The following is an 18,744-nucleotide window of genomic DNA, read 5'->3' on the forward strand; positions in this document are numbered from 1 at the left end:
GGCACTTACATAAAGCTTTTGGCCAGCAAAACAGAAACACAGACACCACTCATACATGCAAGCACACGTCATCCATACATGACTGCCACCTGATTGTATATACATAATGAGAATGGAGGATGTGAATAATTTGGCCACTGCCTATGCTTACTCACTACAAGAGAGAAGGCACTGAGATGTACAGGTTGTCCAAAAACTGACCATGTCATGTAGTGTTGGTAAAGGTTACTCCAGGAAACGGTCAGAAAAAATTTTACGGAATCATCCACTGATGTGTGCAGACTTCATTAAGAACATTGCAGTATCACAAGTAGAGCACACTCAGTACCACAAGCAGTATTACATATTACATTCCTCTAAAAATATACTTTTTGGACATCCTGTCGAGATGATAGCTTGTTGTCATAGTTACCCAGTCTCTCTTACCCTCTGTTCCATGTAAGCAAAGAAGTCACAAAGTGCAGCTGCATCTCGTATGTGAGCATTTTGCATTCCACGAATTTCAGCAGAATTTTTTACTGATTTCATGAAAATGATTGGTGACTGCTGAGGCATCCACTTGTTTTCACTGACCTTAAATAATGAGAGAGATTACACGATATATATTAATATCAGAGTAATTATTAATGCATATGTAAAACTTTTTTAAACTTGGTCTATATAAATATACAATTGTTGTAACAATTTTCTGATCCATATGAATAATTTTTAAAAACAGAAGCGTAAATTTCTGAATTTATTGTTCTAGTAGTTTGGATAAAAATTCCGGGCAGGCAACCACTGACCTACAGGTGGAATGTGGGTGGCACACGGCATTCGCAGAGATGATTTAAGTGTTAGTTTTTGAACATTTTTCTACCAGTTTGATCTAAATTTTGTATGACATTACATTAACAACATTTCATCTGTAGGTTTATTGTTTTTGTGCTGTTTTTATCATCTGATTTTTATTGTTGTACTTTTCTAGTTTTTTGTGTAGGACCTTAGAATTACTCATTATAGCACATGTTTGAAAAATAAATGACTTAGTTGATTGCTCATTTTATTATATCATAACCTATCTTCTTCATGTATTATTTTTGCAGAATTGCTGTCTCTACAGTTTTCCAAGGTGAAATAATTAGTGAGAGGTATTCTATTTTATCAGAATTTTACTTTCTTGGTAAATTAATGATAGTAATAGGAGGGAAGAAAAGCTGGTGTATTTTTGTTCTCAAGAAGAGATAAATGTACATCACAGTGTTGCTTATTTTCTGTGTTTCTTAAAAACACTATACTTTTCGCTTTGAAAAACACTACTTACTCTCTTTAAGAGATATCATGTCTAAAGGCACTAATGAAAGTGGGAGGCTTCAGGAAACTCTATCAGTAATTTTATTTGACAGTGGGTAACTGTAGATGAGATTGCCTCAACATCTGCATTTTCACTTACGTTGTTATGAAGCAGAGCATGCCATAATTTGGGTGAAGATTTAGTGAAGGAACGAATTCCTATTTTTTTTATTTTCTAATGATTATTTTTGCATAGTGAAAATTATGTGATACAATATATCTCTCACTGTGCAACAATCTGAGGAGAAAGTGTGGCTCATAGGCGTAATACTAATACAAATTTTTCTGTAACTAATTTGAAATTAAGGTATGCAGTAAGCTTACAGAAAATACAACAATTTGAAAATATGAAGGCTTTGTGAAACAGAATTCATAAGCTGTTCCATGCAATGCATATGAATAACTTGAAAACTGACTCAAAGATGCATGCACCTTACTAATTCAGCCAGACAGATGCTATCCTTACAGCTGAGTAGATGGCCTGGCTGGCACCTTTGCTGTAGGTACACTCTGTTGGGAGGAGCACAGTGTTCCACTGCTGTGACTCAGTGTGCAGACCAGCCAGGATACTTGAGTAAGGCCGTACGCTGCATAACACACAGAAAAGAAAACCTCTTATGAAAAACACATACTACATCAAGGAGAAAGATGGATGGTAAGTATTAAGTCTCAATTACAATGTTGTTGGAATTATTTTCTGTGGTCAGTTTTTTAATGTTCCATTGTGCACCAGACTTAGATGTGATCCCTCCTCTTTGAAGATAATATCTTATAATTAACACAGATGAGCATATGTTTCAGAGCAGCTCAGGGCCTGCCACTACTAATATGAATATTTGGAAACAAAATGAATCAAGCCATGACATATGTCATGAAGTTAATGGATAGTGACTTGAATATTAATCTGTATTAAGTTTCAATGTGGCATAAAGGTTAATGACATGTGTTGTGCCAACTAATAGAATATTCCATACAGAAATCATTTTTATTCAAAAGATACCTCCGCATGTAATAAACTACATGAGTTAAAGACTGAACCATGAATAATGTACCAAATATGTCAGTTAGATTACACATATTTTGCATTCTTTTAATATGTCATCAATTCATTCATTAACTGCTGTAGGTCTGAGATAAGTTAAACATTAACAAAGAGAAATAGCAGTCATAAACTAAGTTTTTATACTGTATCACTAAATTGCTGTGTACTAATCATGCATAATGATAATCAGTGATGACATTTAGACATTCCTGCTGGATAAAGGCCGCCTCCAGACTTCTTCATGCATTATAGTCTTTAGCTGTACACATCCATGTTACTCCTTCATGTTTTGTAATGTCATCTATTCAGCTGCTATTAGACTGTTACCTCTGTCTTTTCTTATCTCTCTGAATCCAACAAAGAACTACTTTTGATCATCAGTCATCTATTCTTTGAGTTATGAGTACATGTTCGGGTCACCTTCTTCTTGTTTTCATTGCAGTCATCATTACATTTTCCACTCAAGTATGTTTCATGACCCAGTTAGTTGCTTTCTTGTTTCTTGCAGTAAATTGCGACAAACACCTCTCCATTGTTTGCTGAGCTGTCACAGCTTCTGAATGGTTTTTACATTTGAAGTCCTTGCCTCAATATGCCACGACTTGAAACAAGCAATTATGTGCTGTGTAACCACTTGTTTCAGATTTACTACAAATTCCACAAAATGGCCTGCCTCAAGATTCATTTCTCATTCTTATACTGTTCAAGTTATATATCCATGATCTGCCAGAAACTGTCTTGCAAATGGCAATGACATTTGGATTAGAAACAGTGACCCTGTGTTTATTTCAGGATGTGGAAGCTAAAGGGGGGGGGGGGGGGGGGATGAGCAGATGGCATCGTTGGCCGGGAGGCCTGTATTCAGGGAAGTTCGGCCGCCAAGTGCAAGTCTTATTATGATGATGAGGACAACACAACACCCAGTCCGCGAGCAGAGAAAATCTCCTACCCGGCCGGGAATCAAACCCGGGCCTGCTTGCATGGGAGGTGAACACGTTACCACCCAGCTAATCAGGCTGACGGTGGAAGCTAAACCCAAACCCAACAAAGGTACATTTATGAATGAGAAGCTTCAATGTGGAACGAGTAAAGAAAGTCCACTAACGTAAGGTTTGTGTGTTTGCTATAACAGTAGATAATCACAATTAATATTATTCTACTCATGGCATTAATGAAAGCATTAGCTATAAATTTACACAGTGTAAGACTGGGGCTTATTCCACTCTTTAATTTATCCCTTAGAATATTTGCTGGTACCCGCAGTCCCTAAATCTAGGTATTCAGCTAATTTGTGATGGAACTGTTCAACGAAATATTTATTTAAATTTATCTGTGACTTCCTGACTCCCTGCATGCATTGGCCACTTGGTAAAAACTTGGAGCTCAATGTAGGGAGTTCCACTTTGAATATGAGTAATTGATGCTAAGTCTATGGGAGAATTGTTTCTATATCTGTTGTTGTTGTTGTTGTTGTTGTTGTTGTTGTTGTCGGTGGTGGTGGTGGTGGTGGTGGTGGTGGTATATGTATCAAAGGTGAAGCTGACTGCTGTTATCACTCAAAGTTGGCATCATATAGTAAATGCACTGATACGGGAACTCCAAGGTACTTAAAGTGTCTGTTTGATGTTAGGTTACCAATGTACAGAATATTAATATTGCTCAATTTTGTACAATATGTATTTATTTAGCACTGTTGTATTATCTTAGGGAATAATAGCCTTCTTGTCAACAAATCAGCAGACTAAGAGATTCTTCAAAGAGCATAGCCAGTCAAACTAATGTTTTGAATAGCTTACAACTTCAGTTTGTTGGGTACTTCAACATTAAAATTCCCGTATATGAGTGCTTGGTGTCTGTTCTTTCAGACATGCTGAAAGAACAGACACAATGCAGGATCCAAAGCTATGGTATGTACAAGGCCTGTTCAGAAAATTCCAGACCTTTGTCCACAAAATTTTTCCACACTTACCTTTTACTTATTGTGTACGGTCTTCTTCGAAATGCTCCCCTCCACAATGCTGTTTCCACTTCAACAAGTGATTTTGGTAAGCCTCTTTTTGGATCACACGAAATGCTGCCTGCGAATTTTCTTTTAACTTATCTGTCATTGCAAGTCTTCATCAACAGGTTTTTCAACTTTGGAAATAAAAAAAAAGTCTGCTGGGGCCAGGTCTCGAGAGTACGGAGGATGAGGCAGCACAGTGATTTCGTTTTTTGTGCAATAGTCATGCATGACTCATGAGCCATGGGATGAACTTGGTGGCAACATGATGCATTCCAAGATGCTGTGTCAGGATTTAATGACACAATCCAACTGAAATTTTACATTCTTCTGCAATCTCTCTGACAGACAGTCTTTGATTGGCATGCACAGTTTTGTTGACTTTCCTGACATGACCATCTTTGGTAGATATCAAAGGCCTTCCTGAACAAGGGCCATCTTTAACTTCTGTCCGGCCATTTTTAAACTGTGTGAGCCATTTGTAACACCAAGTATGGCTTATGCATTCATCACCGTAGGCTCTGTAAAGCTTTTCTTGAGTTTCATGCAAAGTTTAATGCAGAAGTGTTACTCCTCTAACACTGCCATCTCGAAATTTGTAAACTGTGCAACACAACGTTCTACTCAATAAAGCACTGAAGAATACCCAACTGACATACAACTATGAAACTTCTGGCAGTTACACATTAAACACAGGTGTGTACAGGGATGACAACTGCATTTCACTCCAACACACCATTGGCATGAAATTATGAATGTTCTGGAATTTTTTGAACAGACCTCATATTATGTAAATTGAAGGTAATGGGTCTGGAATTTTTTGAACAGACCTCATATTATGTTAATTGAAGGTAATGGGAAGGGAAGGAACTAATGATCCCAGCTGCATCAGGACTTTGTGCAGAATCAGCAGCAATGAGTGAAAAAGCATGCCAGACTGGGACTCAAACCCAGGATCTTCTACTTACTATACAGTTGTGTTACCCAATGTGCCACACAGACAGTGTCTGTCGCAAATGTGTGGACTATCTCATCATGCTCCAGACTGACTCGCACTTCCACGTAACACAACCTATCCGCAGTCCCCATCCATGTCCTCCAGGCTCACTAACATTAGATTCCTGCAGGAGGTCGAACACAAATGTGCATCCTCACTGAAGGTTTTGATTCACTGCTTGTCGAGGAAAATCAATTATATGAAGGTGTGGTGTCTGTTCTTTCAGACATGCCCAGCTAGGTAAATCAGTTATGTTAATGTGTGGTGTCTGTTATTTTGGACATGTCTGCAAGAACAGACACCACACATTCGTATAGTTGAATCACCTCAACGGGCAATGAATCCACAACCTTCAGTGTGGGTGCACACTTATGTTTGACCTCCTGTGGGAATCTAAAATTAATGACCATGGAAGATATGTACAGGAATCGCAGATAGGTGGCACTAGTTGGAAATGTGAGTCAGCCAGGGAGCGTGCCAAGATAGCCCACACATTTGTGATAAATACTGTGCCCTGGTTAATGCAAGTGCCTAGTAAGCAAGTGATCCCAGGTTCAAATCCCAGTCCAGCATGCATTATCACTCATTGTTGGTGATTCCACACACAGTCCTGATGCAGCTAATATTGGTAGTTTCTTCCTTTTCCCAGCCCCCCTTCCCTCCACCCCTCCCCCTCCAATCCTTCCCCTCAAATTAATATAGAATAAAATTACACTTTGGACACAAGACATTAATGCAAAGTCTGTATGGCAATTATTTTTAAATTTATTTCTATAACTGGGAACTGTAAATCACCATCTGAACATTGTTTTTGGAGGTTACTGATTATTAGATATTAGCAGTAGTGCTTCTTTCTACAGATATTAAGGAAGTTTACAAGTGGTAAAAAATTCCTTTAAACTGCTGTCTTTACAAAAATGCCATCCAGTATTGCATGGGCACTTCAAAACAATTTGTTAGTACTAAATCCTGGTGAACTCCTCTGTGTTTCCCAGATATGATAATTGTTGTTAATAGGGGAAAAAATATTTGTGTATTATGAACTTCACTTTCAGTTTCTGGACATTCAGCATAATATGTTTACTTTGAACATACATTATTGAGTGACATGCTTGATAATTATACAAACAGTAAATAGATGTGAAAAACAGAATGACAGAGCAGCTTACCTAAAACAGTTTGCACTAAAACACTTTTCAATCTTGAGATGTTCCCTTACTTCATCAGATAAATTTGCAGGATCAATGAAGAGGAGCAACATGTTCTGACTTACAATAACATACGCATGCACTACTGGATAATATGGAATGTCGTGTCCTCGTATGTTGAGCAACCAGGCAACTTCATCAAGAGCCGTCACTACCATAGCATCAGCTCCTGTCAAAGCTAGATGAGATCTCAGTCTCGAAACTTTATTTTCCCAAGTTTCTCCTGAAAGAAAAATATTTATTACACTTTGTTATACATCTTGGTAGCTTCTGCAAATTATATTTTCAGAAATACATTACAAAACAATCTGGTTATATCAGTGGCCACCCAAAGTAAATACAAACTTTGTTGATCTCTTACTGGGACATATTGTATTTTATAGACATGGAGCACAGATAGCAAAATTGTAAGTTACAACGTATTTATAAACTTAAAATATACAGGGTGGTGCAGGATAGGTATTAGAAAGTGCTTGTGTATTGTGGTTTAATCGTATGCCATTAATGGTTCTCCTTGTGATCTTGTTGTACTGTAGCACTAAAAATTTTCCCTTACAAAATTCAACTGTGCCAACCTTTGAAGGACAGGTATGTGGAACGCCAATATTATTTTGCAGATGAGACAATTGATGTCTTTGAAAATGGAATAATTGATAAGGGTCAGATCTGGTTTAACGATGAGGCACACTTTTGTCTCCATGGTTATGTCAACAAACAGAACTGGTGCCACTGGGATACTAAGAATCCATACATTCAAGCAGGTACTCCACTTCATCCACAAAGAGTTACTGTTTGGTATGTGATCAGTGCACAATGCATCACGATTTTTAATGAGGGACCTCTCAAAACAGAGTATTACAGACAGGTCCTGGAATACAAATTTGTACCGTCTGCATGCCATCACTGACTGCTCCGAAACTAGCAGTCCAGGCACAATGGGGTACTGCGGACATCTTTGATTGTCTTCAGGTGATGTTAAGAGATTGCATCATTGGTCTGGACACCTTGGCATTCACTAGACATGGCCTGGAATAGCCCCTTATAGTGCTGATATCAATTCAGACATTTTACCTAAAGGACAGAGTACAAAGATGTATCTGCAATACACCAGTATCTCTATACTGCAATTTCCATAGAGATTTGTGTAGTTGAAAAGGATGTTCTTCAGAAAATAATCATGAAATTCAGTTCAAAGCCCTACTTTTATGAAATTTCATCTTCTAAGGAATTCTTTTAATGTTATTTATTATAATGTTCGCACATAGACACTGAAGAACCAAAGAAACTGGTACACACGCCTAACATCTTGTAGGGCCCCCACGAGCACATAGAAGTGTCGCAACATTAGGTGGTATGGACTCGACTAATGTCTGAAGTAGTTCTGGAGGGAAATGACATCATGAATCCTGCAGGGCTGTCCACAAATCCATAAAAGTACAAGGGGGCGGAGATCTCTTCTGAACAGCATGTTGCAAGACATCCCGGATATTCTCAATAATGTTCATGTCTGGGGAGTTTGGTGCCCAGCAGAAGTGTTTAAACTCCAAAGAGCGTTTCTGGAGGCACTCTGTAGCAATTCTGGATGTGTTAGGTGTTGCATTGTTCTGCTGGAATTGCCCAAATCTGTTGGAATGTACAATGGACATGAATGGATGCAGGTGATTAGACAGGATGCTTATGTACATGTCACCTGTGAGAGTCATAACTAGACTTATCAGCGGTCCCATATCACTCCAACTGCACACGTCCCATACCATTACAGAGCTTCCACCAGTTTGAAAAGTCCCCTGCTGACATGCAGGGTCCATGGATTCATGAGGTTGTCTCATACCTGTACACATCCATCTTCTCGATACAATTTTAAATGATGGCCCAGCATTGAAATTTGTAGCAATTTCGAACGATTCTCTTGAGGCATTCTTGGTCCCATTCTTGCAGGATCTTTTTCCGACTGCAGTGATGTCAGAAATTTGATGTTTTATCAGATTCCTGATATTCACAGTACACTCATGAAATGGTCATACAGGAAAATTCTCACTCCATTGCTACCTCAGATATGCTGTGTCCCATCGCCCATGTACCGACTATAACACCACATTCAAACTCAAAATCTTGATAACCTGTCATTGTAGCAGAGTAATCAATCTACCAACTATGCCAGACAATTGTTGTCTTATATAGGCTTTGCTGACTGCAGTGCCATATTCTGCCTGTTTACATATCTCTTAATTTGAATATGCATGCCTATACCAGTTTCTTTGTCACTTCAGTGTAGTTATATGAAGATAAAAAAGTGTGCAGAAATTCTGCATACTACTTTATATGTCTAATTATCCTATGGCACAATACATGTACACCTGCTTTTGCACCTACGTGTGTACTGGTCCAGCCACCTTAAAGTCTGTGGTGGATGATACATGTAAGAAGGCACATTACTTGTAGTAGAAAATCCTGGTTAAAGAAACCACCATTTCTGCTAAAACTTTTCTTTATTAATTCTTATAAATGCAACTTACCAATCTCATTTTCATGTGTCTCTATTGGGAATGTACAAGCAAAACAAAAATCATATTTATTAATATCTAAGCATCACAGTTCCAGTTATCCTAGTCTACCAGTGTTTCATTTATTTATTGTGATATGTATTCCATAGGTCAATTTTTGCATTGTAATGTATGGATATGGAACGAGTCAAAACATTCAATTCTTTATTTTGTCCATGCCATTAAGCACGACAAACAAAGATTTAAGAGTACAAATCATGAAATAATAACAAAATATACAATCAGTAAGTTCTAATTACACTCACAAAGAGATGTTAAGATGCAGTTGTCAGATATTATCTAAACAGTTATTTACAAAGTAAAAAAGACCATTTTCTTGAAGTACAGAATTCATATTGAGAATAGAAAGATTTTTTGGGTAAGAACTCCTTTAGCTTATTTTTATTACCTCATAGACACTTAATATTACTTGGAAGCACATTGAAGATTTTTGTGCTTGTGAATTTTAAATCTTTTTGCACCAAACACAAATTTATCAGGTGACAGTGTATGTCACTTTTACTTCTTGTGTTATGATGATAGTATGACTCATTTGTTTTAATATGAATCTGTAATTGAAGTCATTCTCAGGTCATGTGATAGTGAACATGTTTATTCATAAAGAGATCTAGCTCACTGGATACCCTCAGTTTCAACTTTCCCCAGTAAACACTTTACTTTCTCCAAAAATTCATTAACTTAGAAATTATTCATGAGGCTTCAGTTCTTTGTGCACTACTGAGGACTTACAATAACATCACCATGTTAGTAGGCTTACTGTTATACAAGGCAGTTTCCTTAACCAGGATTTCCTATGTCAATTACAGCTAACTGAAGCAGCAACATAAATGAACAAATTTTTAAGCCAGTTGAGTATCAGTTTATGAACATGCCAATTCTATTTGAAATTAATTTAACATGATTTGTGGAATAAAATTCAATTAAATACCTGCATATTCCACAGGAAGAACATGTGCTGGATATTTCTTAAACATCATCCTCTCAGTCCATATTTTATCTATTAAATTTTCTCGAATTTCCACCAATGTCACATTAATACTTGCTGTAAGATGGAAACTACCATAAATATTTCATCACCAAATGAAGTACATTTTATGCATATAGAAATATTAAGTAGTGTTGAATACTCAATGCAAAGTGAAACATATTAAAACAAGTTCTTCAAATGAACAGTCAACGTGATGAAGTCCTGCCAGAGCACTGTCAAGATTTCCCTAGTGCTCACCTTGAATAAGAAGGAGAGAATATTACAAACATGAGATCAAACAAAAATTCAATATGAAGCCCTTGGGTTAAATCGTCAATATTTAGGAGCCCAGTCATCTGGAATGTACTTTATTACTCAGAAATGCAACTCCTGATCTGACTGCTCAAGACGTAAGTTCCTTTTCATCTAAGTTTCTAACTATTTATCACTTAAGGTACATCATCTGTCAAATGTATCACAGCATTTTAACAAAAAGGACAAATAAAGATCAAATAACTGAAATGACTGTGGTTAGTGCTCTGCAGAGACAGGAAAATGAAGGCAGAGAAAATACTTGATGTGATATCAATAAACGTAAGACACTGATTAATTGTAGGAAGTTAATGTAATCTCAGAATGAGAACTTTATTTACTTACATTATAGTGAAAAGTTAACTATTTTAATAACAACATAATAAAGATGCTGAGAACAACAAGGTCCAGAAGCACACCATTGCTGTTTTTGAGATAGTAGCATCTGTCGATCTTAAAGTGAACCATCTTTATCAGTGGTGTGCCCCTCTGCTGCATATATGAACATTTGCAAAAAGATGTGTCTCCCATTTCTCTGATATTCACTTATGTATGGGCCCAAAGCACAAATTTTTATTGCTGTAGGACTGCTCACTGGCTACACTGATGCCCCTTCATAAACAGCTGGAAGCTCTTGCAGGAATGTCCCATTGTAACCTCATGTTCCATGGTTTCAGCGTTCCAGTCTGTAAAATGGATACTGAGGATTTCAGGGTGCTACCAACCTCAGTACCAAACCACAAATGTATGTTCAAGGCAACAATGTACATTTCAAAAATGAAGTTTGTAAAATGTTCTCATGAATCATTCTTCCCACTAACACCAACCTATCTGAACTCCGGAGATGGGAACTTGCTCTTCAATATATCCTCTCTTCCCGTTATCCACCAGGCCTCAATCTCCGCTAATTTCAAGTTGCCGCCACTCAAGCTTTCGTGGCGGACGGTTGCTTCGTTGGGGGGGGGGGGATGTGGGCTGTGGGGGGGGAGGGCGGGGAGTCGCACCGGTCCCGGGGGCGGTGGGGCCCGCGTCCGTCCACACACGCACAGACACAAGCCTTTACAAGTGTCTGCTTGTGTCTGTGTGTGTGTGTGGATGGGTGTGTGTGAGTGTGTGCCTGTCCTTTTTTCCCCCTAGGGTGGGTCTTTCCACTCCCGGGATTGGGGTGACTCCTTGCCCTCTCCCTTAGAGCCCACATCCTTTTGTCTTTCCCTCTCCTTCCCTCTTTCCTGATGAAGCAACCGTTTGTTGCGAAAGCTTGAATTTTGTGTGTATGTATGTGTCTGTTTGTGTTTCTATCGACCTGCCAGCGCTTTCGTATGGTAAGTCAAATCATCATTGTTTTTAAATATATTATTTAAAGTAATATATTCTCCTCTGGAGTTGTGGGAGGCACCATTCTCTTCATGTCATTTTGAGGGAGACCACAAGTTGTTATTTTCCCACAATTTGTAGATGCCTCTAAAATCTATGGCCTAAATACATAGGTGGAAGGCAAATATCAGCCTTCAAGCACAAAGAATGAAACTACTAGATCAAGCTCAAAACATATACACTTAACAAAACTATTAGATTTCATGGCTGAGGTGAACACACAGTTTAATCTGAACATCAGGCCAGAGAATGTTCTTAATAAACATAATGATAATGCATATTAAGGTGTGTTGGGATAGGTCATAATATTGTGTGTGTGTGTGTGTGTGTGTTTGTGTGTGTGTGTGTGTGTGTGTGTGTGTGTGGTACGTATCTGTTTTTTTGTATGTTCTGGTTATAGTTTTACATTAATACAAACTAAACAGCAGTCAAAAAGATGGTCATTACTGACAGACCTGTAGTCTGAGGACCTAACAAGTTTGTGATCATAGACAGAAATAAAGAAATTTATTCTACAAAAAGACGCCATTGTCACTAATCTGTATATCAAAATTTTGTAGGTTAACATTAATAATAACAATAATCCTAAATAACATAAAGTGGGTACATTTTTTATAGGAAATATAGGATGATGAGATTTGGACAAAAAACAAGTCATACCAAACTGGCGATTTGCCTGTAAGTTTTATTTTCACAAACATATATTTTTCTCAAAACTTTGTGTCTGTGCTTTGGGCCCTTATGATTCTCAGTGCCTCATTTCTTCATAACAGTAACAATTGTTATCAGCAAGATGCAACATCTTGCATGGGTTTCGAAAAAGGATGATCTACAACAACAGAGTTAGCAACTTTTTTCCATGAACTACTGAACAGGCTGGATGAAGGAAACAAAGTTATAGGGACTTTCCTAGATCTGTATAAAGCATTCGATTCTGTGAATCACGCAGTACTGTTATCCAAGTTAGAAAATTACGGGATAAGAGGAGTAGCTCTAAAATTACTAAGTTCTTATCTCCGTGATAGAAGACAGTGCACAAAACTAAATTATAAGAATGAAAGTAAGATCCAAACAGTAAAGTCAGCATACAGAACTCTCAATTGTGGAGTTCCCCAAGGAAGTATACTTGGACCATTCTTGTTTATAGTATATATTAATGATATAACACGGCCACAAAACTCCAAACTAGTGAACTATGCTGATGATACATCTTTTATTAGCTGGGGCTGTACAGAGCGGACAGCATTCCAAAGCAACAAAGAGAACTTTAAAATGATCACAGAATATCTAACAGTGGATAAGCTTACACTGAATAAGGACAATACTGTAGTAATCAAGTTCTTGTTGCATTTTAATAATACTCATACTCAATCACTTCCTACAGTTGAAACATCTGACAAACATAAGTTTTTAGGCATATTGATTGATGAACATCTCACATGTAAAGAGCATATCAACTCCACCTGTAAAAAGGTTTCTAGTAATATTTACTTACTAAAATGTCTTGCAAATATAGTAGCTTCCCTTGTCCTTAAACAAGTGTATTATGGGTTAATACACTCACATCTGCAATATGGGATCGAAGTCTGGGGTGGGGCACCCACTGTCTATATGGATTGCATTTTCAGGCTTCAAAAGAGAGCAGTTAGGATAATTGCTAATATAAGCAAATCCCAATTCTGTAGGGATTATTTCAAAAATTATAAATTACTGACTGTTTACTCATTGTATGTATTTAAGACCATAATGTTTGTAAAGAGAATGAGGAAAATAGTGTAAAGAACATTGACACACATAATTACGATACTCAACCCAAAAGTGACTACCATAGGATACGGACTAACAAGAAAGCTACAGACCACAGTCCATATGTAACTGAGAGACAATTCTATAATAAGTTGCCAAAAAATATAAAGCAACTCCAAGGCAATATTTTCAAGGGCAAGTTGAAAACTATGTTAATAGAAAGGTGTTTATACTCATTAAAAGAATTCTGAGCTGCAGCACTGTTAGTTTATTCTTTTACGTACTGCAGTATATTAGTGGTGGTATTGTTATAATTGGCTAATTGATGTATATAATCATTATATGTATGGAGTGATATATAATGTGCTAATGTGTTTATAACATTATTGCATGGAATGATACACAATGTGCTACTTGATGTATATATTCATTCTTGGAATGACATGATATTGATATAATTGTACAAGAAATGACAATGTCCAAGACTGTAAAGTTAACATGGACAAATAAACATTATTATTATTATTATTATTATTATTATTATTATTATTATTATTATTATCTACACAGTTACTCTGCAATTAACACTTAAGTGCCTGGCAGAAGGTTCATCAAACCATTTTCATACTACATCTCTACCATTCCACTCTTGAATTGCGCATGGGAAAAAGGAACACCTAAATCTTTCTGTTCAACCTCTGATTTCTCTTATTTTATTATGATGATCATTTCTCCCTACGTAGGAGGGTGTCAACAAAATACTCATGCACTCGGAAGAGAAAGTTGGTGATTGAAATTTCATAAATAGATCTCGCCACAAAGAAAACTGCCATTGTCTCAGTGACTGCCACCCCAACTCGCATATCATATCAGTGACACTCTCACCCCTATTGCGCAATAACACAAAACGAGCTGCCCTTCTTTGCACTTTTTCGATGTTCTCTGTCAATCCTACCTGGTAAGGATCCCATACCATGCAGCAATATTCCAGCAGAGGACAGCAAGCATAATGTAGGCTGTCTCTTTGGTTGGTTTGTCGCATCTTCTAAGTGTTCTGCCAACAAAGCACAGTCTTTGTTTCACCTTCCCCACAACATCATTTATGTGGTCTTTCCAACTTAAGTTGCTCGTAATTGTAATTCCTAGGTATTTAGTCAAATTGACAGCCCTTAGATTTGTGCAATTTATCACATACCCTAAATTTATTGGATTTCTTTTAGTACCCATTTGGATGACATCACACTTTTCTTTGTTTAGTGCTAATTGCCACTTTTCACACCATACAGAAATTCTTTCTAGATCATTTTGTAATTGGAATTGATCATCTGATGATTTTACTAGATGGTAAATTACAGCATCATCTGCAAACATTCTAAGGGGGCCACTCAGATTATCACCTAGATCATTTACATAAATCAGGAACAGCAAAGGGCCTATGACACTACCTTGCAAAATGCCAGATATCACTTCTGTTCTACTCAATAATTTACCATCTATAATTACGAACTGTGACCTCTCTGAGAGGAAATCATGAATCCAGTCACACAACTGAGACGATACTCCATATGCATGCAATTTGATTAATAGTCGCTTGAGAGGAACGGTATCAAAAGCCTTCTGGAAATCTATGAATATGGAATCGATCTGAGATCCCTTGTCGACAGCACTCATTACTTCATGGGAATAAAGAACTATCTGTGTTGCACAAGAACAATATTTTCTGAATGCTTGTTAGTTATGTATCAATAAGTCATTTTCTTCAAGGTGATTCATAATGTTTGAGTACAGTATATGCTCTAAAATCCTACTGCAAATTGAGGTCAGTGATATGGGTCTGTAATTCAATGGGTTACTCCTATTTCCCTTCTTGAATATTGGTATGACCTGTGCTACTTTCCAGTCTTTAGGAACAGACCTTTCATCAAGTGGGCGGTTGTATATGATTGCTAAGAAAGGCGCTATTGTGTCTGCATACTCTGAAAGGAATCTGATCCGTAACCCATCTGGACTGGAAGAATTGCCTTTCTTAAGTCATTTGAGTTGTTTCACAACACCTAAGATATCTACTTTTATGTCCCTCATGCTAACAGCTGTTCTGGTTTTGAATTCTGGGATATTTACATCATCTTTCGTGAAGGAATTACGGAGAAGTGTATTTAGTAACTCCGCTTTAGTGGCGCCATGATCAATAACATTTCCATCGCTATCGCGCGGTGAGAGTATTGACTGTTTTTTGCCACTGGTGTACTTTACATACGACCAGAATCTTTTTGAGTTTTCTACCATATTTTGAGACAATGTTTCATTGTGGAAACTATTAAAAGCATTTCGCATTGACATCTGCACTAAATTTTGAGCTTCCGTGAAACTTAGCCAGTCTTGGGGATTTTGCATTCTTCTGAATTTGGCATTCTTTTTTTTGTTGTTCTGTAACAGTGTTCTGACGTGTTTTGTGTCCCATGGTGGATCAGTCCCGTCTCTTATTAACTTATGTGGTATGAATCTATCTACTGCTGTCGATACTGTATCTTTGAATTCAAGCCATATCTGGTCTACATTTACATAATTAACTTGGAAGGAATGGGGACTCTCTCTTAGGAAGGCATCAAGCGAATTTTTGTGTGCTGTTTTAAATAGATATATTTTGCATTTATTTTTAGTGGTTTTGGTTGATATGGTTTTGAGCCTCGCTACAATGACCTCGTGTTCACTAATCCCTGTATCCGTCATGACACTCTCTATTAGATTAGGTTTATTTGTATCTAAGACATCAAGTGTGTTTTCACGACCAGTTACAATTCATGTGGGCTCATGTACTAATCGTTCAAAGTAAGAGAAAGCATTTAATACAATTTTTAGTACATTATTAAGTCTCTGAAGAAGAACACTTTGTAGAACTCCAGAAAAAGATGGTGACCACATTTGACTTATAAAATCAGGTATAATTCTAATACCCGAAGTTAAACTGAAAGGAATTTCCAGGGGTAGATGTGGACTCTGACTACAATTTATTGGTTATGAACTGTAGATCTTTTACTAAAAAAAAAAAAACACTTCAAAAAGGTAGGAAATTAAGGAGATGGTAACAGGATAAGTTGAAAGAACCAGAGGTTTTTGAGAGTTACAGATGGACCATTAAGCAACAATTGACTGAAATGGGTGAAACGAATACAGTAGAAGACAAATTGGTAGCTTTGAGACATGAAATAGTGAAGGCAGCAGAGGATCAAATAAATAAAAAGATAAGGCCTAGCAGAAATTCTTAGATATCACAGGAGATCCTGAGTTTAATTGATGAAAGGAGAAAATATAAAAATACTGCAAATGAAGCAGGCATAAGGGAATATACATATCTAAAAAATGGTAGTGACAGAAAGTACAAGATGACAAACAGGAATTGTTAGAGGACAAATGCAGGGGTATACAAGCATACATAACTAGGTCTTCATAACTGACCTCAGCAACTAGAGACTGCTGTTATGTGTGTGTGAGTTGCAGTTGTACGAATGTGTGTGTGTCTGTGTATTTCTGATGAAGGCCTTGTTGGCTGAAAGCCTACTTTCTGACAGTCTTTTTGTTGCATCTATTTGCAACTCAACATCATTGCTACAAAGTGATTAGCAACTATTCTTTTCATAATATTGTGATATTCCATCCTGGATTTTCCATTGTTTGATTTTAACTAGGGGAAAGATAGATATCATCTACAGGATGTAACTGTATGAATATCAAGAGCTGAGATGGAAAACCGGTACTAAGCAGTGAAGGAAAAGCTGAAAGGTGGAAGGAATGTATGACATGAGTTCAGTAAGTAACCCAATACTTTTTTTTCTGGTCAAATTTGGTTTAAAAAATGTGGAATTTGTTGCAGGACATCGTGGAATATTTCTTCTCCAGCCCCTACAGTTTCATGAAGTTCTGGTGGCGGCGCTACACATAGCCTTCAAAATGGTGTTTGTAACAGAGGTGTATTACAGGCAGAGAGCTGTCACTGAGTTTCCTTTGATGGAAAGCCAGAGCCTCACAGCTATTCATAGGTGCTTATAGAATGTCTTCAGAAACCTGGCAGTGACAAAACCATGGTGAGTCATTGGGTGAGGCATCTGTCGTCATCGCAACAAGGTTACACAAACTTGTCCGGTCTCCCTATCCCCCAGATCTCGCGCCTTCTGACTTCCATCTGTTTGGCCCAATGAAGGATGCACTCCATGGGAAGCAGTACATGGGTGATGGGGAGGCTACTGATGCAGCAAGACATTGGCTCCAACATCAACCAGTAGAGTGGTACCAAGTGGGAATACAAACCCTCCCAGTAAGGTGACGTAAGTCCATTACATTGAACAGAGATTACGGTGAAAAATAGGGCTTTGTAGCCCTAAGAGTGGGGGATAATAGAGTGTACTGAAATCCTGAATAAAACCAACCTGCTGTCAGAGAAAAAATGTGTTGGAGCACTTATTGAACGCCCCTTGTATATAGAGGCTATATGACAGAAATGAACTTGGAAGGGAAGAGGAAGTAGATGAAGATGAGGTGGGAAATATGATACTGCAGGAAACATTTGATAGAGTACTGAAAGACTCCATGGAATAGACAAAATTCCCGCAGAACTACTGATATCCACCGGATGGCCAGCCATGACCTCACTATTCCAACTGGTGTGCAAGATATATGAGACAGGCAAAATACCCTCAGACTTAAAGAAGAATGTAACAATTTGAATTCCATAGAAACAGGTGTTGATAGGTATGAATATTACTGAACCATTAGTTTAATAAGTCATGGTTGTAAAATACCAACATGAATTATTTACAGAAGAATGGAGAAACTGGTAGAAGCCAACCTCAGGGAAGATCAGTTTGGATTCTGGAGAAATGTAGGGATGTGTGAGGCAGTAATGATCCTATGACTTCTCTTATAAGATAGGTTAAGGAAAGACAAACCTATGTTTATAGTATTTGTAGGCTTAGAAAAAGCTTTTGACGATGTTGACTGGAATACACTCTGAAATTCTCAAAGTATCAGGAGTAAAACACAGGAAGTGAAAGATTATTTATAACTTGTGCAGAAACTGTACAGTAATTGTGAGTCGAGCAGCACAAAAGGTGTACAATAGGGGTTGTAGCCTATCCCAAATACTATTCAATGTGTACATTGAGCAAGCAGTAAAGGAGACCAAAGAAAAATTTGGAGAAGAAAT

The 18,744-nt window shown here is 37.5% G+C and overlaps 1 protein-coding gene across 1 annotated transcript in view; it reads right to left on the minus strand.

Moving 5' to 3' along the window:
* Window positions 1-18,744, minus strand: part of LOC124778169 (xaa-Pro aminopeptidase 1-like) — a 156,688-nt gene that overhangs the window by 19,320 nt on the left and 118,624 nt on the right. The window contains exons 5-8 of the mRNA XM_047253626.1: window positions 10,074-10,187; window positions 6,543-6,804; window positions 1,799-1,919; window positions 427-573 (exon numbers count right to left, since the gene is read on the minus strand). Of these exons, the coding sequence (XP_047109582.1) occupies window positions 427-573; window positions 1,799-1,919; window positions 6,543-6,804; window positions 10,074-10,187 (644 nt within the window). The remainder of the gene's footprint in view (window positions 1-426; window positions 574-1,798; window positions 1,920-6,542; window positions 6,805-10,073; window positions 10,188-18,744) is intronic.

This window comes from Schistocerca piceifrons, chromosome 1 (genome assembly GCF_021461385.2).
Source record: "Schistocerca piceifrons isolate TAMUIC-IGC-003096 chromosome 1, iqSchPice1.1, whole genome shotgun sequence".
NCBI classification, from domain to species: Eukaryota; Metazoa; Arthropoda; class Insecta; order Orthoptera; family Acrididae; genus Schistocerca; species Schistocerca piceifrons.